Source organism: Erithacus rubecula (genome assembly GCF_903797595.1).
Source record: "Erithacus rubecula genome assembly, chromosome: 5".
Lineage (NCBI taxonomy): Eukaryota > Metazoa > Chordata > Aves > Passeriformes > Muscicapidae > Erithacus > Erithacus rubecula.
The window spans coordinates 67,077,077-67,099,145 of NC_136687.1; the positions used below are offsets into that span (position 1 = coordinate 67,077,077).

At 51.6% G+C, this 22,069-nt stretch overlaps 1 protein-coding gene across 1 annotated transcript; it reads left to right on the plus strand.

Annotated features, from left to right (window-relative positions):
* The first annotated feature begins 1,517 nt into the window (after positions 1-1,517).
* Positions 1,518-21,472, plus strand: CCNI (cyclin I). Its single transcript, XM_079306009.1, has 7 exons — positions 1,518-1,875; positions 12,132-12,288; positions 16,794-16,928; positions 18,424-18,498; positions 18,662-18,802; positions 19,970-20,200; positions 20,709-21,472. The coding sequence occupies exons 2-7, from the start codon at positions 12,175-12,177 to the stop codon at positions 21,144-21,146; spliced, it is 1,134 nt and encodes a 377-aa protein (XP_079162135.1). The 5' UTR covers positions 1,518-1,875; positions 12,132-12,174; the 3' UTR covers positions 21,147-21,472.
* Positions 21,473-22,069: the final 597 nt, after the last annotated feature.

The window sequence follows — 22,069 nt, forward strand, 5'->3', positions numbered from 1 at the left end:
CCTTGTTGAACTCTGGGTGCACCTAAGCTGGGTGGGTATGAAAATCACCACTAACCTTTGCATCCATGGGTTGGACTGACTGGCCAAAAGACAGGCAGGCAGCAGCACTGGGTCTGCAAAGCACCACGGAGCATCTGGCTGTTCCTCTGAAGGGTTTTTTAAAAACAGCACAGATAGAAATGCCAGCTGTAAGGATCCATGGAATTGTAGAATCGTTTGGGTTGGCAGGGACCTTAGAGATCACTCCTGTTCTACCCCCTGCCATGGGCAGGGACACCTTCCACCACCCCAGGCTGCTCCAAGCAAAAGCAGCCTTTCATTTCAGTCTCACATGTTACTAGGGAAAGGGTTAAAAAAAGCTTGAGATGGGTAAATTTTTAGCAAACTGATTCAGAGTTAATTTGCTAGAAAATGAATAGGGAAAAAAACCCAACCTGTGTTCTCTCTCCATGATTTATGTCACTGTGCTTATTATCTCCGGAGGAAATCCTCCTTTGTGTGCTGTCTGAACAGCCAATAACTACAGATACTGGAAGGAGTTTAAAGAAAACAATTTGCCTTTGCTCTGAACTTCTTGCTTTTATCTCTTCATTTCAACCTCTGGTGGTGCAGCAAGATTCTGACACTCATCACCGTGCCAGGATTTGCATGCCGAGTATTTATTCTTTTCCTGGTCTTTGCTGTACAATATTGTAACACAGCCCCAAATACATTAAAAAAAAAAAAAAAAAAAAAAAAAAAAAAAAAAAAAGGCTTAGGTTACAAAAGGATTTGAACTCTCAAAAGCCTGTCCAGTTCTCAAGGAATAAATGGAGCTGAGATAACAGCCCAGCTTCCATAGCACTCCAGGCATATTGTGCTGTCAGTGGGAATGACAGGCACAGCCTGGAAACAAGGAAAAGGCCAGTGCTGCAGGTCTCTGAGCCGGGAAAAGGCCTGAGGAAGTAAATCAAGCCCAGAGCAAATCCCTGTTTACATTTTGCAGCGCAGTAAATAAGGGATCACCAGGGATAACACAGGGAGCTCTGTTCCAGCACATACAGGCTGGGGGACACGGCATGAGCAAGGAACAGGCGAGATCACGGACCTTTTGCCGAGGATCGGCACAACTCGGGGCTTACTCGCAATTAACTTCCAAAAAAGCGCCTTTTCCCCCGTTTCGGGAGTGTTTCAAACGCCACTTTAGGGACCGTGCCCGGCCGTGCCCGCGCCCCCCCAGCGCCCTCACGGAGCCGCGCACGCGCCGTGGATCCATGCGCGCGAGCCGCGCGATGCTTCCGCCAGGGAAAAGAGTCCCCGTTCTCCCCCCGTTCCCCCCGCCGCCACCCCGCTCCCCCTCACCGCCACCGGGCCCGGGGGGGAGAATCGGGAGGGACGAACCGGGAGGGGAGGACGGGGAAGGGGGAGCCGCCTGCAGCCTGCCGCAGCCGTGACGCGGGGCTTTGTCCGCGGCCGGCGGCGCTGAGGCGAGGCGGTTCCGCGCTGAGGGACGCTCGCGCCGCCTCGCCGGCGCTTCTTTCTCCCCCCCCTTCCCCTCCCCGAACCCCCCGGGAAGCGGCTGGCTGCGGGCTGCCTCTCGCTCCCCTCCCCTCCCTTTTCGTTTTTATTTTATTTTATTTTAATTTAACCCCCTTCCCTCCCTCCCGCGCGGCGGCCCGCTCACCCCCTTCCCCCCCCCCCCCCCCCAAGATTGCCCCTCACCCTTCCTTCCCTACCCCGTCATGGCGACATGAGGAGCCCGCCGGCCGCCGCCGCCGCCCCGGGCATGGGCCCCGCACGGTGCTGAAGCGCCGCGGAGGAGCCCCGGCGCCGCCGCCCCGCCATGGGGTGCTGATGGCCGGGCCCCGCCGGGCACCCCGCCGCCGCGCAGGGGAGGTGAGAGCCGCGGGGGGATCGGGGGGGCGATTGCAAACGCTGCGAGTGTGAACGCTGCGAGGAAACGCGCGCCGAGCGCCTGCCAGCCGGGCTTTGTGCGGCCCCTGTCCCGTCCCCCCGCCCCGTGCAGGGGGTCGGCACCGTCTGTGCCCCCGGTGTGACTCTGGGCACAGCATCTGAAGGGTTGGAATGCACCTGGAAGAGCCTGTGCCATGGGCAGGACACCTCCAGGTGACCAGGTTCTTCAAAACACTACCCAGCCCGGCTTGGAACACTTTCAGGGTTGGGACATCCACAGCCTCCCTAACCTCCTAGTAAAGAGTTTCTTCCGAATATCGAACCTAAGTTTCCCTCTTCCCGTTTGTACCCATTACTCTGTTCTATCAGTACGGTACCTGAACAAGAGTCTCTCTCCAGCTTCCCTGTAGGCCTCCTGGTTTTGGGTTTTGTTCTCTTTCCTTCGTGTACCTCGTTTGCAGAGATGGGCTGCACTCTCTCCCTGCTTCCCTCTTAGCGGCTGTGATGGAAGAAGTTTCCTTGAAGGAAGAGCAGCACTCTGTTCTCTAAATCCTTCTCCAAAGGCGTGGACTGAAGGGAGTGAGATGGCCATGGGTTTTTGTGCCTAGGTAGAAAGCAGAGTGACAAAGAACCCTCCTGAAAACTTGTCCATTGAACACAGCAAAATCTGCTCTATCCTCCCCTTTTGACCCTGTGAAGGAGGGGAAAAAGGAGCAATCCCTGATCTTACCACTCTTAAAAGTAAGGGTGTTAGATTAGACAACAGGTTGATTCAAGACTGAGTTTAAAAATTATTTTAGCATCAGTCTTTGTGTGCTCCCAGACATTTCTTTCTGTGGTGTGCTACAACAGCGTGTACATGGCACAACCCCTTTTAAAGACAGAAGGGTGAGATTTATTTTTTTTTAAATAAAAATGTTTAAACCGAGCAAGATGCATGTGGTGCATGACATCCTTGGGAAAGGGAAGCATCTCCCCTTTGGCTGCAGGGCTGGCAGCTGTGCCCCCCATCTCTGCCCCACTGCAGGTACACCTGGAGCCCAGGTCAGGCAAGGTGAGGGTGTCTCTCAAAAGGCAAATCATGGCATCTTTTCCTTGTCTCCAGGGTTGGATTTTGGATGCCTGCAAATGATTCACATTTGGATTTCAAGTAGTTCAGCTGGCTCGTAGGGCAGGGGGAGGGAGGGCTTGTTCTCATCAGTGCCTACACAGACCTTGGCGTGGGATGTGGGAAGCTCATTTTTTGGCTTCTCCCCAGCAGGAACTGAACTTTCACATGGGGGGTGTGTGTATATAGATACACACACTCAGTTTTAATTATCTTTCACCTCTGTGTAGAACTTAGGCACAGTTTGATGTGGCAGAACTAAGTTTAGCTGCTGCTTTTACTGTTCAAGTCCTGCAGTTAATTTGGTTCAGGACCCTATCAAAAACACTGATCCTGCCTCTGATGAGAGCCTTTCTGTTGAGATCCTGCCCACAGAAGGTCCTGCTTGCTGGACACCAGGCTTTCCTGCTGTTCCATGGTTGGGGTGTCCCAGGGCTGCAGCCCCTGAGCCCACAGGGAGCAGGAACTGCACTGCATTGCTCTGCCTGGGTCTTGGGAGCTGTGTTTGCCTGTTCCAGACCTGCCTTCCATCTTACAGTCACCCTTTGATGCAGTCAGCCCTGGGAGTAAATGAGTTATTTTCCTGTTTTCAGGTGGTTCCAGTAATATGTGCCCCATTTATCAGTTTAATCAGGGGTCAGTCAAGTGTGACACTGTTCAGTGCTGCTGCCTTTACTCATGTCACTGCCCTGGGAGAAGCTTTTTGGTGGACCAAGTGATGACAGCCTGGGAAAGCTTTGAGCATCTCCCCTGTAATTACAGCCTCTTTCATTTTCCATTCTCAGCCTTTCTGTGCTCACCTGCCTCTTAGCATCCCTCCTGCAATGGGACTGAAATGGGACTTCCATCAGCATCCCTGTGGTGGAAGATCCCTCAGGTCCTGCTGGAAGATGCTTTCCCTTGCACACCTCCAGCAACCTAATGGTTAAAGCAGTAATTAGTCTTGACCTCATGCTGAACTGGCTTTTTGGGAACATTTATGTTCACAGGTCTAATCATTGTGTTTACACAAGGCACTTTTTATATTTAGGAAATAAAGTTCATCATCACACCAGCATAAATGATCCATTTGAACTGGGTGATGGAAGGGATAGATAAAAACATTTGCAGTTTATGCCACACTGAGGGATTTTAAAAAGATCAGGCAGGACCACTAGTCTCAGGAAAACCAGACATCATATTTTGAGTGCCAAATGATAACCCTTAGGACTCAATTGCCTGAGCAACTGTGAATGAAGAAGACCTGCATCTCCAGATGGAGGAAGCTGTGGGATCTGAATTCCTCCCCTGCAATATGCAGAATGTGTGCCCAGAACTAACTTTCCTGGGAATCTGCCTGTGTTTGCTTTTTTTCCTTGGCTCCCATGACTTGGTGGGGCCTGAGGAGGTTCTGACCAAAGACCTGTTCAGCAGCACACTCCAATGAAGCAGCAGGAAAGCCAGGCTGCCCATCAGGGAGGTGCATTTTAAGGGGATTCTCCTTCATTGAGAATAGTTTCTATTAGAACACAGCTCAGTAATAGCTATTTCCAAAAGCCAAGGCAGTGCAGTGAAGTCACTGAGATGGAAGGCAATCTCAGGTGTCTCCAGTCTCTGGATGGAGCAGATGTGGTCTGACATTTTCCCTTCCTGTGTGTTTGCTGACTGCAAGTATTATCAACACTGATTTACTAACCACAGTGGGTATTTGCACTTGCAGTGCCATAAACTCCTCTAAAAGCTCACACATTACTGCAGATATTCCCTGCTGCTCAGCAGCCCAGACACCAAACATCTTCACCAGGATGATGGGAGCTGCTGGCTGAACCCATCTGCCAGAGGCTTTTGGACCTTTTTGTTGCCTCACAGCTCCTGTTTCTGGGTTTATTTTAGGCTTGAGACTGGTTTTAGGCTGTCCAGAACTGTGGGTATATCAAGGCTCTCACAGGACAGGAGAGAGGAACATACAAGGAAGAGCCAGGACTGTGCCTGTGCCATGCTATTTTTGCAGACAATTGGAATTATATCCTTCTCTGTATTGTCTCAACAAGAGGCTAATTAGTCAGCAAGCTTGAGCTCCTGGAGGATAATTAAGCTTTATAACTGTGGGTTCCCTTTGGTTGATGAGAAAGAGGAGGCAGTACCCTCAGAGCACAAGAATGCTGCTCTGCAGCTACTGTGCTGTACCTCATAATTGATCTATTGTTTCAACAGCAGATAATTCCTCATTTCCTCATAATTATCTCTTTTTACTGCCTCACACTGTATCCTGATATTAGCTGTAATCACTAATTTATCCCAAAGCCAATCAGAATCTATAAAGCAAAATACTGGCCTTGGTGAGCACTTAGGCTTTCAGACAAAATTCTCTTTTGTTGTTGTCAGGAGGAATTAGGCCATTGTAGTCAGACATGTTTTGGATGTGGGTGTTGAACGGGGTGCAAACTTGTTTGGTTTTATCACTGTTCATTGAGGTTAATGACTGACTACTGCCAAAAGACAAAAAGAGGCAGTGCTGAGTCCTGTCTGTGTTTTTGCCCACAGAGGCATTGTATTTATTAGGTTTCAGGGGATTATATTACTTAAAAGGTGGTGCATGATGCTTTCAATTCCGAGTGCCTGTTGGCCCTTGCCTCTAGAGAGTCATTTTTTATGGGGTTGAAAGCCTCTGGCCCTGTTTTATGAAATTACTGCTCTCACTCATACTTTGTGAGCTTGGTTTTCCTTGGAGTGACTTCCTTCAAGTTACTGTTGATTTATACCAAGTTACATTGGTGGTGGGAGAAGTGAATCATGCTCTGCATGTGTTGCTTTGAGGAGACTACCAGTGAGACATTACATAATGCCAGCTTTGGTTTGCCCCTTTTTTTAAATTTATTTTTTAATTTTAAAGCCTTCCTGCTGCATGAAGAGGAGACAAGCTGCTCTGCACTGCTTTGAGCTTTTAGCCCTTGAGACCCCCAAGTGCCTGAGTGTCTAAGTTTAGTTTTTCTCCAGAATGGACCTCACAGATGTGTCCATGCTTACATGCAAATGCTGAATGTGACCCCACTTAGGCATCATTTGATGGGTTTTTTTGATGCCTTCCTGTCCTCTCACCCCACATGATTTGAACCTGTTTTGTGGTTACAAACCTTGAGGTGGGGCAGAAGGTTTTCTTTCAGTGCCAGCAATCACCTGCTTCCACCCTTGCCCTTCTCCCCAGGCACTTCACTTACCATCATGGTGGGCACTGCCTGCTTCTCTGCTGCAGGTGGGGCTGAGGCTCTCCAAGCTGACAAATCCCAGAGGAAAGCTTGTCCATCTCCCATAAAACTGGTGTTGTGCAGCCTGCTCACTTCTCCTAAAACTCCTTCACTCAGCACCACAGCTCTTCCTAGACAAGGACACTTGCAGGACCAGGAAATGGCCCTGTTGATGCCACCACCATGCCTAAGACTAACTGTACTGGGGCAGGGCTGCCAGAGTCCCTCTTCACAACAGCTCAGCTCCACATCAGCTCTGCTGGAAGGTGCTGCTGCCTCCAGCTCCTCTTACACCACCTGCCCAGGTGCTGCTGAGTGGGTGCTTGGCTCTCCCTGATTTGGGGCAGCTGGTGGTGCTCCTTGGAAGTTGTTGGGGTTCCCCCAGCCCCCTGGTTTAGTGGCTCAGCAACAGCAGCTCCCCCAAGTTCCTCAGAGGTTCTCAGGTGTTCCCCAGTAGTCCTGAGCCTTGTCCCCAAAAGACCCAGAGAGTCCCCAGGCAGAGCCCAGAGGCTGCCAGGCAAACCTTGCTCAGTTGCCCGTGGGAGCTGCTCATTCCTTGGCTAGTGGTGTACAGGGGATTTGTACAAGGCTCAGCCATTGCTGGCTTGGATTTATCTGTCATTTACATTGGAAAAAATGGAAATGTAATTGGGCTCATTGCAGCAAACGCTCATTTCTCTTTGTTTTATTCTGTCTGGTGCTTCAGTTCTGAACAAGAGGATGGCACTATCTTTTTGGCATGTGACCCTTGTGATTGTCCCAGGGAGGGCTGACTGTCCTTGACGTGACACCCCAGTGCACACAGTAAAGGATCACATTCCTGACCTGTTCCTGAGCCTTGGGATCTGCTGCCAAACAATAGCAGGGCCCATTCCTACTGAAATCTATCCTGTGGCTGATTTGTATAAACGTTGTGAGGAATTCACATCTTCCATTCATTTTTAGCTTCAAATAAACCAAAATCTCAGAGCAGAACTCATGACAATACATTGAATTAATCTCCTTTTTTGTATCAACACACACGTTGTGCAGCTGGAGCAGTTGTCCCAGGGCTGAATCCTGAGTGTCCCTGTTATGCCCAGTTTGTCTGTGTCTGCCCCAGCAGGGAAAGGAGCTGTGATTCAAGCAGCCTGTTTGCACCGCTCGGAAGCTGTGGCGTGGAATATTTAAGCCCTTACTGACCAAACACCTTTCTGGCCAAAGGCTGCTTGAATGGACTCATCTTGGCAGTTGCCTGACAAAAAGGAAATGAAAACCTCCTCCTCCTCCTCCTCTGGCACTTCTGCCAGAGCCACTGGAGCAGGGAGTGGGGCAGGCATGGGTCTGGAAGCATGCCCATCCCTCCAGAAGGGAAGAATGGTGACATTGTCTGAAATTTCACTCAGGAGCTCATCTTCTACCTTGTTTTTTAAAAGCCCCTAGTTTGGAAAATATCATTTTAAATTTCCTGTAAACAGCAAACCCCTGATGTCAGTCACAAGGCTGGGGGAATGAAGGGGAGCAGAGATGTCTTAGAACTGGTCCTGTTTATGGAGCAGCTTTTTCCAGAGGGCTCCTCCTTCCTAGCTGCTAAATGGACCCTGGGATTTCTGTTTCAAAACAAGACGTGTAAACCCCTCCCCTCCCTGCCATCAAAACAGTGCTCTGCATTCCCTTTCCTACCCGTGGTTTTAGCTGGCAGGTTCCTTTAAAATGTTTGGAGAATTCATGTGTTTGGAAAAGCAGCACTAAAATGAGGTCAGCTTTATTTGCACTCCCAGGGAAAATGTGGTTGGAGGAAGAGAAGTGGCGAGCGAGTGATGTACGTGAGCAGTACCTCCCAGCCTTGCCTTTGTACCAGGCTGTGGGAGGCAGCTGGGGCTGAGTCACACACACAAGGGCCCTCTTCCTCTCCCAGCCTCCAGAAACTCTCTTTCCAAATGTGGCCTTGGCCAGGGCTCCCAGGTGCTGCTGGTGGAAGGTGTGAGATCACCTGCAGGCCTTAGCACTGACCCACTGCTCATGGGGAGAATTCTTACTGAGCTTGGCATGTGACCACAAGTCAGCTCATTGCTTCAAACAGACATGCTTACGTAGGTGTGAACATTTCAAATTGTATTCCCAAAGATACTTTCCCAGCCATTTAGCTTGAAAAATTTTTATTGTTTCACAACAGTGTCGAGCTGTTTCCGTTGGCCATTTATTCTGTACAACCCAAACCAGTTGGTTTGAACCAACTGCTCATTTATTTCTGTCACATCAGGCTGTGCTGTGGCATTTCCATAGTTCCAGACTCACTGCCAGAGTGAGGAAAGAGTTAAGCTGAGAGAAAGCCCCAGGTACTAAAACTAACATCCATCCCAGCCCCCGGCCACAGCTTTGAAATTTCTAATCACAACTTGCAGTTAGATGTCTCTGCTAGCAGTAGGCTTGGATCCTTTGAAATCACAGATGGCTGGCTGGAGCTCCCAGGAATTCAGTCTCCTCCTCTCTTCCTTCTGCTTCCCCTTCCCCCCAGTGCCCAGAACAATCTGTTTGCAGGTCATCTGTGAGATTTTATTATTGCCTGCTAAAGCTGAAGCAGATCTGGCCACTGGGCCCTGAAAATAAGAGGTCTGCAGGCATTGGTGTGGTGCTTCAGCTCTACTGGAATTACCCCCCTTGTTGAGAATACCCACCTGGACTGATGTGCAGAACAGAGACAGTGGGATTTGGGCTGTCTCTAGCCCTAGAAATCTTGTTAATTGTTTACCTAATGAGCTGTGTTAAAAAGCAAACTAACACTTTCCCCCTACCCCTCCCTGCCATAGCAAGCAGAAAACAAGCCACAATCAAAACCAAAGAGGTTTTTGTTACTGCCCTGAATTATTTCAGTGATCCTGTTTGTCATTCAGTTGTATGAGGACAGTTAAATTGCAGCTGGGGGCAAGAAAATCGGGAGCTGTGTCAGGAGCTTGTCCTGTGAGTGGATAGTGTGTTCCTGGAACAGCATCTTTTATGTGCAGGAGGCATTTTTTATAGTCACTGCAGGTGATTGCAAAGCCTTAACATTAAAACCTCCTCTGTTTTGCATCCCACATAAATGCACCCCCAAACTATGAAGTGTTGTTTGGTCCGGGAGTTGTCTGCCCCAATTCCTGCAGAAACTGCTTTTGGAAACTGTAGCCTGCAGCATTTGGCAGCCTAAAATCTCTCCAGGGGAAGTGAAAAGCATTTCTTTGAGTCGAGGTGGCTATAAACTTGGTGTGGAGAGAGATCTTTATGAGATGAGAGATCTTTATTTTATGGGCCAGCTCGGGGTGTTTGTCATGGATAAGGAGGTGATTTTTGATGCCTCTCACAAGCGAAAAACTCACGCCAAGGTTTTGAATCTTAATTTCAGAGCAAGATCTGACTTGCAGCTCCTCACAAAGCCACTGGGCTCACTTCTCCTTTATTCACTCCCCAGCTGTTCTTCAAGAGGTTTCAGTGCAGCCAGCTGACCTTCCAGTGCAGATCAGGAACTTTAGGAACTGTTTGAACAGTGCTTGAAAAATTCCCCAAGTAACCACAAGGAAAAAAGCCCCAAACTCAAAAAGCCAGTTCCCTGGAGCTACAGCTGAGTTTTAAATCAGGGCAAGAAGCAGAAAGCTGGGCTGGGTTAGTTCATGGTGACTGTCCCAGTTTGGGCAGCTCCTCCAGCTGAGGGTGGCTCGGGCTTGGTTGCAGAAAACACAGGAAGATTTTGGCTGGAGCCAGTGTTTGGGGTGGGGGCAGGCTCAGGCCTCCTGCTGGCCCTGCTGCTGTCTGAGAGGTGCTGCCAAACCAACGGGGTTCTCTGGTGCTGCTGTCACTTCTGGGGACTGCTCAGGTGTCCCTGTCCTGAGCTGGGCAGAGAGGAGAGTCGCTGGAGCTCCCTGTGCTGGGTTTTGGGAAGCTGTGCCAGCCCTGCTGTGCCTCTGCTCCCTGGTGTTTGGGGAAGCCTGCACACAATCCTGCTGGCAGATTTTTCCAAAGGCACGCATTTATCTGATGGAGAGCTATGGAAATGGAGATGCAAACTGGATTGAGCCCCGGGCTGCTTGGCCACTGTCCCAGCTGTGCTCTCCTGCTGCAGAACTGCGCCGCTCTCGCTCCAAGGGAGACTTCAAGCACGTCATTCCTCGCCTTTTTTCCCTTATAAAGGTTATTGTGCCTCAGCCCTCAGCTGAATTACGTCCCCAGTTCACAAAGGAAAGGTTATTTTCCTCTCTTTTTGCCCTTGCCAGCTGGAGAGCAGTTGGCAGCAGCACTCACTGAAAGTGCCCCTTGCACGGCGCTGGCTGTGCCAGGGCTGCAGGGACACCCTGAGCTCCCTGCTGGGCCACTGACCAGCACAGAGGGGATCAGGGTCACTAAAAACTCTTCTCTGCTTCCAGAGGCCTGTGAAACCCATTTGTGTTATAAATATGGTGGGAGTGTTTATCAGTCACAGCAGAAAAAAACCTGACATTTTTCCCTGTGTTGTCTCCAGTGATTTGGGGCTTGGCTAATTACTCTCTCTTTCCTGCAAAACCAAGGAAGGACCATCAATATTTCATATTAGGAGACATGGTCAGGCTAAATATAGCTGCTGTTTTTTTCCTGACAAGTGTGAAGCAAGCTGCTCCCAGTCCCTAGCTCCCAGCACTGTTCCCTGCTTCCACCATGGTCCCACCAACCTTGCCACATTCCACTTGGTGCAGTGCTCAGGCACAGCTTTGCCATGAGATGTGAGGGATGCAGCCTTTGGGAGCCAGTCTGGCCACAGGGAAAACTGTGCCTCTGATGGGAGGCTCTAATGGAGCCCCCAAGGGAAAGCTGTGACTGTGCATCCCTGTTTTCCCTTCAGCCCCATTTACAACCAGTGTCCTCAGGATCAGCCCCAGGTTTAAAAAAGAAATGCAAAGCTGAGTAAATGCACGTAAATAAGCTGTGGTTGGAGGTTCTGGAGTTTCACTTCCCCAGGCAGTCTCCCTCTGGACAAAGGAGGAACTTTTAATAGGGATTTTTCAGCCCACAGTGGCCATTTGGGGGCTGGTGAGAAGAGACACACCACAGAGCTTTAGGAGCCCTGCTCAGGCCTCCTGGTCCCAAGATGTTCTGTCTGTTCAGTGACATCTGGACACCTCAGGTAGGGATATGCCAAGCCAGTACAGGCTGTCCCTTGTTCTTAGAGCAGGATTTGTTCTATAAAAATCTGATACAGAAGGGGTTCCTGTTCAGGACAGAGGGCCCTGACGTTTATTTGCCACTTAAAACCTTCTGGGCTCTTAAGTGGGGCTGGAGTGTGGTTTTATACCTGGTGCAGGTTGTGTGAGTAAAGAATAGTATTTGTTCTCTATCAGTTTTGATCTTTAAGGTTTCCTTTAGCTCTGGGAAAGCACCTTGAATCTTCATTTGCTCAGAGCTGCTTTTGTTGTTATTTATAATAAGGGGCTGGTTTCCCTCTGGATTCTGTTGATTTTCTCAGAGTCAGCACCTTGCTTATTTCCTGTAAATACAGCCTGGGCTGTTGTATTCACATGAAGATGCCTGGTTAGTGTTTGGCCAATATCCACCTGGGGGGATTGCACAAGACCTCATGCAAAGAATGGGAAGTTTCAATAACTTCCCCATGGATTTACCCTTCAGTTACCATTTCACTGTTCTGCTTAAGCCATTTAACACTGTCAAAAATACATCTAAAATCTGCATCCACAGTCCTGGTAGGCAGTCTGAGAACTACCTAAATAACCTTTTCCATCAAAACATCTTCTCCATTTGAGAGCAGGTAGTGGAATCTGTTGTCTTTAAAGAAATAAAAGATAAAAACCTTGTCTCTGCTTTGTTTTCAATTTGTAACGGGCAAGTTTTTTGACAGGCTGTTACTGGTTTTGGCCTGGACAGGCACAGCCCAGTGTTTCACCCAGCTGTCTTTGGTTTTGCAGGTAGCTGTATCCAGCTGGGTGGCAGGTGGATCCAAGGGTCACCATGAAGTTTTCAGGACCCCTGGAGAGCCAGAGGTTGTCTCTCCTTCTGGAGATGGCAATCTCTAGGGAAGCTCAAATGTGGAAAGCACATGTGCCGAAAATTCAGCCCAATCAGGTAATGTCTATCCTTCAGATCATCCATCCCAGCAGAGGCAGGGGACTGCCCAGGGGTTGGTGTGGGAGTACTGGAGGTGTTCAGGAGCAGTTGCCTCCCCTGACACCTGGGGAATCAGCCTCTGAAGGGAGCAGAACACACTGCACAGCACAGGGGTTAGATCTCTGCTGGCCTTCTGAGAGCACATCCAGCCATCCATTGTCCTGATTAAATTCATTTTACAAACGGTGTGGATTATTAGTGCCTCTTTCTACTGGGCACCAACTCTGCAACAGCTCTTAAAAGCAGCTTTATTTTATGGAGTAATTCACTAATGACAGCATTGATCTGATGCCTGCTCCAGGGAGAGCCCCACTGACTCAAGCAGGACTATTTATGGAGCAGGGTGCAAGCTCGTGTCAAGGGAAGCAGAGCCAGGCCCTGGCCTGTTCCAGGGAGGAATGTTGCCACAGGACTGCAGGAGAATTCAGGGTGGGAGAGTCCACGGGGACTCCACAGTCAGGCCCCCTCTGTGCCACAGGGAGGGTGGGCCAGGCTGCTCATGGCCTCACCCAGCCCAAAGTGCCTTTGTGCTCCTTTGGGAGGAGCCTCTGTCTAACCTGAGCACCCCCAACACCTGTGCACTCCACAAAGTCCTGTCTGAAACAAAATGTGAAATGTGAGGACGGTGTCACAGAATTTCTGGCCCTTGTTGCTGGGTTGGGCTGAAATGGCCACACTGAGAGCCCAGATCCAGCCTTGCTGCTGTTGCACCACATGGAACATGCACACAGGTAAGTCAGCTGCTGTCACAGCTAATCCCTGCTGTGTTTGTTTTCTCTGTCTGGCACACGAGAAGCTGCTGCTGTTGGGCAGGAGCAAATACATTTTTAAGGGCCTCAGTGTTCTGTTAATCCACGTTTGGGTTTGCAAAGGAGTGATCTGGTTGTCAGAGGTGTGGAGTGTGTTGTAGCTGTGGCTGTCTTGAGGCACGTACAGCTTAAGACTCTGGCTTATGGTAAACCAGGCTGTCATTCCCTGCTGGCTGTACTCCTGGGGTGATTATAATGTAGGGAGATAAGATTACAGGATAACAAGATAGGGTAGGGACTCGAGTGTAACCAAACCAGATTCATGGCTGCAGATTTCACAGGGAGGAGGCACTTGCCTTTCTGCCTTGCTGGAGTTGGTTCTGGTGCCTCAGCAACCACCACCTGCCTCAGGCAGACTTCCCAGCAATCCCTCCTCTCTGCTTGTCCTTGTTCCTGGAATTTCCACCCCAGAAACTCTCCTCTTGGTGTAACCTTTTTCTTTCTGTTTTCCTGCATGTCAGCTCAGGCACTGATATTACTGGTGCTGTGCTACTCAGTGTTTTCTGGCAGTAGGGAATCACTGAGTGGCAGGGGAAGCTGCCTGTGTGTGAGCATGAGATGTAGGAAGGTCAGGGGCAGAGGAGAGCACAAGCACAGCTGCCTGCTCGGAGGGCTTGGGAGGCCAGGAGCAGCTGAGAACACTGCAGTCTGCAATCACACATTTCCCTCTGTTCTGCAGTTCATGACACCCAGCTTGTCCAACTGTCCCGTGTTCCCCACTTGGGCGATGGGCATGCACTGGGAATTCCCCTGTATTCTGTAATACCTGGGAAAGGTCAGGTTCCCTGCCATCCCCTGCCTTCCTGGCAGAGCAGCTGCAGCAGCTCCCTTGCACTCCAGCCTTGTTTATTTCCCGTGGCAGTCGGGAATTGCATCCTTGTGTGGATCACATCTGGCAGCCCGGAGTGTGGAACTTTCCGTTCCTGCTCCAAGGGGGACCCGCTGCACGGAGCTTTAATGAGCTCACCTGCTCTGCCAGTGTCTGCAGAAATCCAGGGAGCTGCCTGGAGACACCAGGGAGGCATTTCTGGGGAGTCAGCTTTCTGTTTTGACTCCTTAGGAGACATTTTTGTTCTGGTGTTCAAAACCGGAACAAAGTCAGTTTCTAAATATGTCTCAGTTGAGGTCTTGACAGGAAGAAAGAAACTCATAGCTACAGAAGCAGGAAGACTTTCCATTTTTAGGATGGGGTGCACAGTCTGCTGGGGACTTTGTTCCTGGTGACTTAATGTACCTGATTCTTCTGTTTTGTTTCTACTTCTTGTCTAAAAATTCCTATTCCCTCCCTTAAATGCAGGCCAGTGTTCTGGGCATGTGCAGCACACCAAAGCCACATCTCACAAAGGCTTTCCAGTGCCTTGTGGTTCCCCTTGTCCCCTCCCCCACGTGGGTTATATGAGATGCAGGTGACATTCAGGAGTTTTCATGGGATTAATGCTTGAGAAATGGAGCCATAAAGACTGGTCAAAGGTTGAGTTTTGCATGTTACCAAGTAACTTTGTGGCTGAGAGGAACGTGAGGGAAGATTTTTGGATTTATTTTCATAGGAGTGTCACTAGTGTCACGCCTCCTTTACTGTTCTGGCTCACTCTGTCTCCCCACTTGTTGTGTGTACCTTGGGAGAGCTCATTTTATTTCCAGTCCTAATAAAGGTCACCTGCTCACTGCCCAGGAGCCCTCAGGCAGCAACAGACAAGGGGAGAGAGCAGAACACCTGTCTGGGACAGGAGACGTTAAGGACATGATTATCAGCTGAGCTGTTTTCTCTCAAATAGGCCACAGTGAAACAGAGTCATGTGTGTGTTCACAGATAATATTTATTTCAGCCTGCATATTCCACAAGTCCCAAGGTGTGAGAGAGGTCAGCATCCCTAGAGATGATTTGCTCTGTGCTTGCCCTCCAGAGCACCCACGTCTTGGGCCCTGGTTCTCCTGCCTGGAGCAGGAGTGACACACACAAGGTGCCTCTGCCCCAAGGAGGAGCCTCTGCTTTCCATCCAAAGGGACTTTCTCTCTTTCAGCCCCCAGAGTGCCTCAGTTTTGCTTTTAGTTTCAATTAACTAAGGATCAGTGACCTCGCTGCTTAATTAACGTTACTGTGCTGCATTTTGTTCTTGGTGTTCTGAGGGTGTCAGGGACAGCTCTGAGGGAGGGGGCTAGAGCCTGGTATTTGTCCTGTTGGAGCAGCAGCAGGGTTTGTGGGGGCAGGGAGACCAGTTCTCACTCCTGCCTGCCTCCTGAACCAGGCTGAAACAACATTTCCCAGTGTTTAAACTCACCTGTCTGTGTGTGAGGGGATTCTGCCCCACCCTCCTGCTCCTTTATTTGCAGATAGGGTCTGGAGTAACACCCAGCCAGAAAGAGCTGGAGATCCCCTCCTTCCCTTTGCTTCCCCTGTAGTTCTTAAGGTGCCAGCTCAATTTTGGAGGCAGAGCCCTCCCTCCCCAGCAGGAGCACCACACGTGCCATTTCCAGCCCCCTGGAGCATTCCCCTTTGGGTCCCTTCCCACCCTCGGGAACACCTTGAGCAGAGCATTCAATAACCTCTCCTGGTGTGTTCATTGTGCACCCAGGCCCTGCCCCAGGGGTCTCACATTTCACCCTGGAGCTGCATTGATTTTAGCAAGAGCAGTGTTTGATGGGGAAAAGAGCAGGTAGTGGTTCTTGAGGAGCCAGGCTGCAGCTGAGAGCAGAGGCCCCTCTGGAGCAGCAGGGTCAGGGCAGAACACGGGCACTGCTCCTGTCTGTGAGGTGCACAGCCTGGAGTAATCCTTTTGTATCAGTGGTGGGGTGGCTTTAGTATGAATTCCTGCTGCTTTGCCCTCATAATGTTACTGGGGGCACTTACAGCCCAGCTTTTCCTGCTTCTGGACACATCTGTGCTCATCATCCCCAATAATCCCCCTTGGAGCAAGAGCAGGCAGCTCCTTGGTTGATGTGAAAGGCTCCAGGAAAGCTGGAGATATTTGTGAACTGGATCCCAGGGAAGGATTTTGTGTCAGTGGCTGAGCTCTGTGTGTGTTTGAAATGTAGCTGTTGTCCAAACAGATCGATGGGGCAGGCACGGGCCAAACACAAACACCAAAGCCAGAGTGCAGGCAGAGCTGCAGCTGCTGCCTCCCCATTCCCCAGCAACTGAGAGCCCTGTGTCAGCTCTTTGCAGTTTTATTTTAACAGGTACTGAGCTAAAAAAATCCCCATAACTTGAAGAAAAATATTAACCTTTCCCCATTAAACCCCAACAGAGTCCCTCCACTCTGCTGTTCTCAAGGGGGGTTTTGTTCCAGCTGGGAATTTCTGTGCATCCACGTTGTTCTGAGGAGGTTAAAAAAATAATAACTACATAAATTTCTGGGAACTACTCTGGAGCTCAGCCTGCTTGACAATATACAAGTCTCCCATCCTCTTTTCCCCACTGTTCAGTGTTCAGTGGCACTGGAGTCAGGTCTGGGATTCTGTAAGGAAAGTTGTCTTTCCCAAGGCAGGTTTTTGGGATGGGGTGAGTAACTGCAGGGACATCATGGTGATTTGAGGCTGGCTGCAGGCTCCCCCATTCCAAAGGAGGCTTTTGTTCTGTGCTGAGTGTCTCCTGCAGGGGTAAAGCCTTTGGGCCTTTGTCAGGCCATGTGTAAGAACAGTGTGTCTCTCCCCCAGGATGTAGCCATTTCTCCAAGGCAGAGGGATGAGGTCATCCAGTGGCTGGCCAAGCTCAAGTACCAGTTCCACCTTTACCCAGAAACGCTCGCCCTGGCCATCAGCCTCTTGGACAGGTTTTTAGCAGCAGTGAAGGTGAGTATCTGCAGCTCCCAGAGGGCACAGCCTCCTGTCCCTGGTGCCTGGCTGGTGTGTGCAGTTACATTCCATGCTCAGCAGCCCATGGCCTCATGTGCACGTGTCCCACCCCACACCAGCAGTGTTGGGTAAGCAGGATCCCTCAGGAGATGGCAGCTGGAGGGTGCATTCCAGCCCTGGGCCCTTGCTTTCCCATGTGAGAGACTTGGGTGGAACACAAGTGACATCATTCATTAACTCACCCCTTAAATATTAATAAATATTGATCATGTTCTCATGCAAGCCATGGAAGTTATTATTTTTAAGAATCCAAAGTAGCTGATTTACTGAAATGCTGAGATGGCAGAGGTTTAGATCCCTCAGGAGCCAATGCCCTCCAGTGCAGGTTTTCTTCAGTAGGAGCAGCCAAGGAGTCTGTTGTGGAAGCATGGGACTGTGAGCCCAGAGCTCACTGTGCTTTGGGCAGTGAGCAGGGAAGGGGCAAGGGGCTTTGTCTGGGTGAGCTCTGGGGCTTTGTGCTCCCTCCTCAGCTTTCCTCCCCCACACAGCTCATTGCTCTGATGCAGCTGAACCCATTTTTTCAGCAGGGATTTTATTGTGAACACCACCAGTCCCTTCGCCAGGAGCAGACTTGGGGATTGCAGGGACTGGCTGTTACCAGAGCCAGCAGTGTTGGTGTATCTCAGCACACAGCACCTTGGCAGGGCCTGTCCCAGTCCTGCCCTAAGGGAATTCATTCCCTTGGGTACCTGAATGCACAAGTGCAAGTTGTGAATGCAGCATTTTCACTTCCCTTTGCCTTCAGCACCTCTGAGCACAGCCAGGAGAGCCCAGCTGCCAGGAGCTGCTCAGGGCTCAGGAACAGCCTCTGCCTTGCCAGCCCCAGCCACTCAGGAGATGGCCATGGCCAGTGGCTGTTCACTGCCAGCAGGAGTGAAGCCCCTGGTCAAGGAAGCTCACAAAAAATCCCCCTTTCCCCTCCAAATTCCTCTTACCTTGCCTAAAAACCATCTCCTTGTGGAAGGGACCAGCTCTCCCTCACTAATCCCTGGGGCACAATTTTGGGAACTGCAGTGTGAAATTACAAGTGGTAATTTCACAAGGGTTTTTAAAAAGGTTTTTCTGAGTTACACTTGCCCAGGCAAAGCCAGTGTTTTCCAGTTCCCATTTCCCTTCCCATTTCCTGTGACCTGCAGCAGTACTCAGAGCAGAGCTGTGCTGCAGCAGGTGAGGTGGCTTTTCTGTGAGGGGACAAGCTCCCCTCAGGATTTGCTCTTTGCCAGTTCAGCAGTGCTAAACCCGAGCTCTTTCCAGTCCAGTGCTGATCACAGGGCTGCCAGATCCTGCCCTGCCTAACTCAGGAGCAGGGATTGTGCTTGGCACAGCTTGTCACTGCCAGGGCATGGCCAGGAGACCCTGGGGCTTGGGATGCCCCAGCAGAAGGGTGAATGCAGCACTGACACAGAGCTCTCTCTGCTCTCCTGTCCCACAGGCCCGTCCAAAGTACCTGAACTGTATTGCAATCAGCTGCTTCTTCCTCGCTGCAAAGACCATTGAGGAAGATGAGGTAACTGTCCTTCCTCTGTGGAACACCATCCACTGCTGCCCCCCCAGCCCTCCCTTTGCTGGCTCCTGGTGGCTGCCACTTGCCAGGACAGCAACCCAGCACTTGGTGTCATTTCTCTAATGATGGGTTCTCTTGGTTTGTTTTTTTGCCTTGGCTTCTGCAGAGGATTCCAGTACTGAAAGTGTTGGCTCGGGATAGCTTTTGTGGTTGTTCTCCAGCTGAGATCCGCAGAATGGAGAAGATCATCCTGGATAAACTGAACTGGGATCTTCACATGGCAACGCCACTGGATTTCCTTCATATTGTAAGTAAAGGGCTATTGATGTTCTTTCTGGTGTCTGTCAGTGCAAATAATCTGTCAAGAAGCACCTAGACAAAAATCCTACCTGTAGGGGAACAAAGACCTTGGAATGTATTTCTAATTCATCTGTACCCATAGTTTATGAAAGAAAATGCCTTGCCAGAGAATTCCAGAGGAGACTCATCACTCTTGAAGTGCAATATCCAAAATGTGGGCCTGCTGTCTGACCTTTTAGCCTGGTCTGGGGTGTTTTCAGCTGCAGATTCACAGCTCCTGAAAATAGTGCCCCTACCTCTTCACTGCCAGTGGTTTTCCTGAAAGCTAAGCACCAGGCAGCAGGGAAACCATGAGTGCAAGCCTTGGAGAAAGCCCCAGAGGAGGGCTGTGAGTGTGGATCCATGCCTGCTGCAGGCCTGCACGGCCAAGAGCCAGATCCACACATGAGAGGAGTTCAAGGGATGTGTCCTGAGGTTGTGTGTGGAATTGCATCCTCACTCCTTGCCTGAGGAGTTTATCTAGGGCCCCTGAATGCCCCCTGTGCGCTGTAGAGAGAAGGGTGGAAGAGGGGGCCTTTGGCAGAGCCCAGGTGCCCAGGCAGGTCCCAGCAGGCAGGCTGGCCAGGCTGGGGTGGGTTTGAGCCCAGGCAGGTCCCAGCAGGCAGGCTGGGGTGGGTTTGAGCCCAGGTAGGTCCCAGCAGGCAGGCTGGGGTGGGTTTGAGCCCAGGCAGGTCCCAGCAGGCAGGCTGGGGTGGGTTTGAGCCCAGGCAGGTCCCAGCAGGCAGGATGGCCAGGCTGGGGTGGGTTTGAGCCCAGGTAGGTCTCAGCAGGCAGGCTGGCCAGGCTGGGGTGGGTTTGAGCCCAGGTAGGTCCCAGCAGGCAGGCTGGGGTGGGTTTGAGCCCAGGCAGGTCCCAGCAGGCAGGCTGGGGTGGGTTTGAGCCCAGGCAGGTCCCAGCAGGCAGGATGGCCAGGCTGGGGTGGGTTTGAGCCCAGGTAGGTCTCAGCAGGCAGGCTGGGGTGGGTTTGAGCCCAGGTAGGTCTCAGCAGGCAGGCTGGGGTGGGTTTGAGCCCAGGTAGGTCCCAGCAGGCAGGCTGGCCAGGCTGGGGTGGGTTCAGGGTTGTTTCCCCGTGTGCCCCAGGGCGCGGTGCCAGCTCCTGTGCTCGTGTCCGCAGTTCCACGCCGTGGCCGTGTCCAGCAGGCCGCAGCTGCTGCCGCTGCTGCCCGCGGCCAGCCCCTCGCAGCACGTGGCGGCGCTCACCCGGCAGCTGCTGCACTGCATGGCCTGTTTCCAGCTGCTGCAGTTCAAGGGCTCCATGCTGGCGCTGGCCATCGTCAGCCTGGAGCTGGAGAAGCTGCTCCCCGACTGGCTGGCTCTCATCATCGAGCTGCTCCAGAAGGCACAGGTGAGCAGGGCAGGGAGGGAGGGAGGGGGCCGTGTCCTGCTCTGTGCTCCAGCTCAGCCAGGGCTCTGGAGTCCTTGCTGCCCGTGGCTCCTGCTGTTCTGCTGGTGTGGGGATGGCTGGCCTCAGCTGGAGGGGCAGTGCTGCCAGGCCTCAGTCCTGACCCCCTCCACCGGGTGATGGGGAGGAGCCGTGTGCCCTGATCTACACAGGCCCTTGCTGTACCAGGCAGAAAACACACCAGGGAAAAATCCACCTTGTTTCTGGCTCTTCCACTCATTGACAGCATGCAGGGAACCTTGCAGGTACTCTGGGAGCACACTGCAGCTGCTAAAAGCAGGCAGTGAAATCCTTCAGTATCTCAGAGTTCTGCCTCCTTCCCCCAACGATTCCCAAGAGGTGCAGGAAGGAGCAGGGGTTACCTTAGGAAGTCACCATGGTAGGGGTGCCCTCTCCTCACCCTGCCAGTGACCCCAAAGCAGCGGCACCTTTGCTTGTCTTCCCACTCCAGATGGACAGCTCGCAGCTGATCCACTGCCGGGAGCTGGTGGCACATCACCTTTCCACTGCGCAGCCTTCTCTGCTGCCCAACTCTGTATATGTCTACAGTCCCCTCCAGCAGAGCCTGCTGACCTGTAACAGAGGAGAGCTCCAGCGCCAGCCCTCCTCTGTGCCAGGGCCGGGTTTCTGCCAGGACAACGGCCGGCCAGAAGCGCCCGTCACAGCTACAGCCGCGCTCTGCCCGCGCCTGCCCGGCCCCGCCAAGCGCAAGGTGGAGGAGATGGAAGTGGACGACTTCTACGACGGCATCAAGCGCCTGTACAACGAAGAGCTGGCTCCGGAGGCGGCGGCCCTGGAGAGCGCGGGCTCCGCCTGCGGCGCCGGCGTGTCGCGGCAGGAGGGCAGCGTGTCCCCGTGCCCGCCCCTGCAGCCCGTGTCTGTCATGTAGCTGCGGGCGGGGCGGGCGGGGGCCCTACCTCGTCAGGCTGAACTGAAGGGAGCCAAAAGAAAACCAGGAAAAAAAAAAAATCCCGACCCTTTTTTGAATTTTATTTCTTGTGCGGCTAATTATAGTTCCACTATTTAAGCACTTAAAAAGACAAAAAAGTATAAAAATCTAAAAAAAGACCCAAAAACCAAACAAAAAAAGTAGCAAAAACCTGTTCCTTTCTAGTGTTGTCGGTTCCACTGTTTTTCTGCTCTTGTGTGTTGTAACCCATTCTCCACATCTGAGAGCTCACACCAGCCCTGCGGAGCTGTTGCAGGTTTCCCAGCCGACTAATGCCTCTCTGATCCCATTCCCACCTGCTCCTTGCTCCCTTTCTGCTTGCTCCTCTTTTAGTTCTCAGTCTCATGCATGACGTTCTGTCCTGCCCCACCTCACAGCTTTCTTTTGCCCTTCTAAACAGAAAACCTCTTTTGTTCATAGGTGGGTGTTTAATTGTGATAATATTGAAAACCTGGATTTAAACAAAAGATTAGGCAGGGAAAAAACCCAAACCAATGCTTGTGAGCTGCTCCACACTTCAGCAATTCCCACAGGAGTGTGAAGGTGCTCTGTGCCTCGCACAGAGACTTTTCCCAGTTACACCAGTTTGCCTGTCCCAACACAGAAAGCAGTTAGTGGGTTTTGCACCACTAGAAGTGAGGCCGTGTTTTTCTTGCTGTGCTGCACTGGGTGTGGATTCACTGGCCAGGGCTCGGTTCCCTCCACAGTGATAGCCCTGCCCTGCGCAGAGCCCGGCTCTCCCTGCGCGTCTCCCGGCGCTGCGGGGGGTGCGGGGTGCCCGAGGCTGGAACGTGTCACTGGCAGCCACAGAGCCAGAGCCAAGCACCCGAGCCTCCCTCACGTTCTGTGCTCACCTCACCTCC

Excerpts from the sequence above, each read along its gene's own strand:
- CCNI (XM_079306009.1), top strand. The coding sequence starts at position 12,175 with ATGAAGTTTTCAGGACCCCTGGAGAGCCAGAGGTTGTCTCTCCTTCTG. Across the intron at positions 12,289-16,793 it reads CGAAAATTCAGCCCAATCAG|GATGTAGCCATTTCTCCAAG; the intron begins GTAATGTCTATC and ends TCTCTCCCCCAG. Across the intron at positions 18,803-19,969 it reads CACTGGATTTCCTTCATATT|TTCCACGCCGTGGCCGTGTC; the intron begins GTAAGTAAAGGG and ends TCGTGTCCGCAG.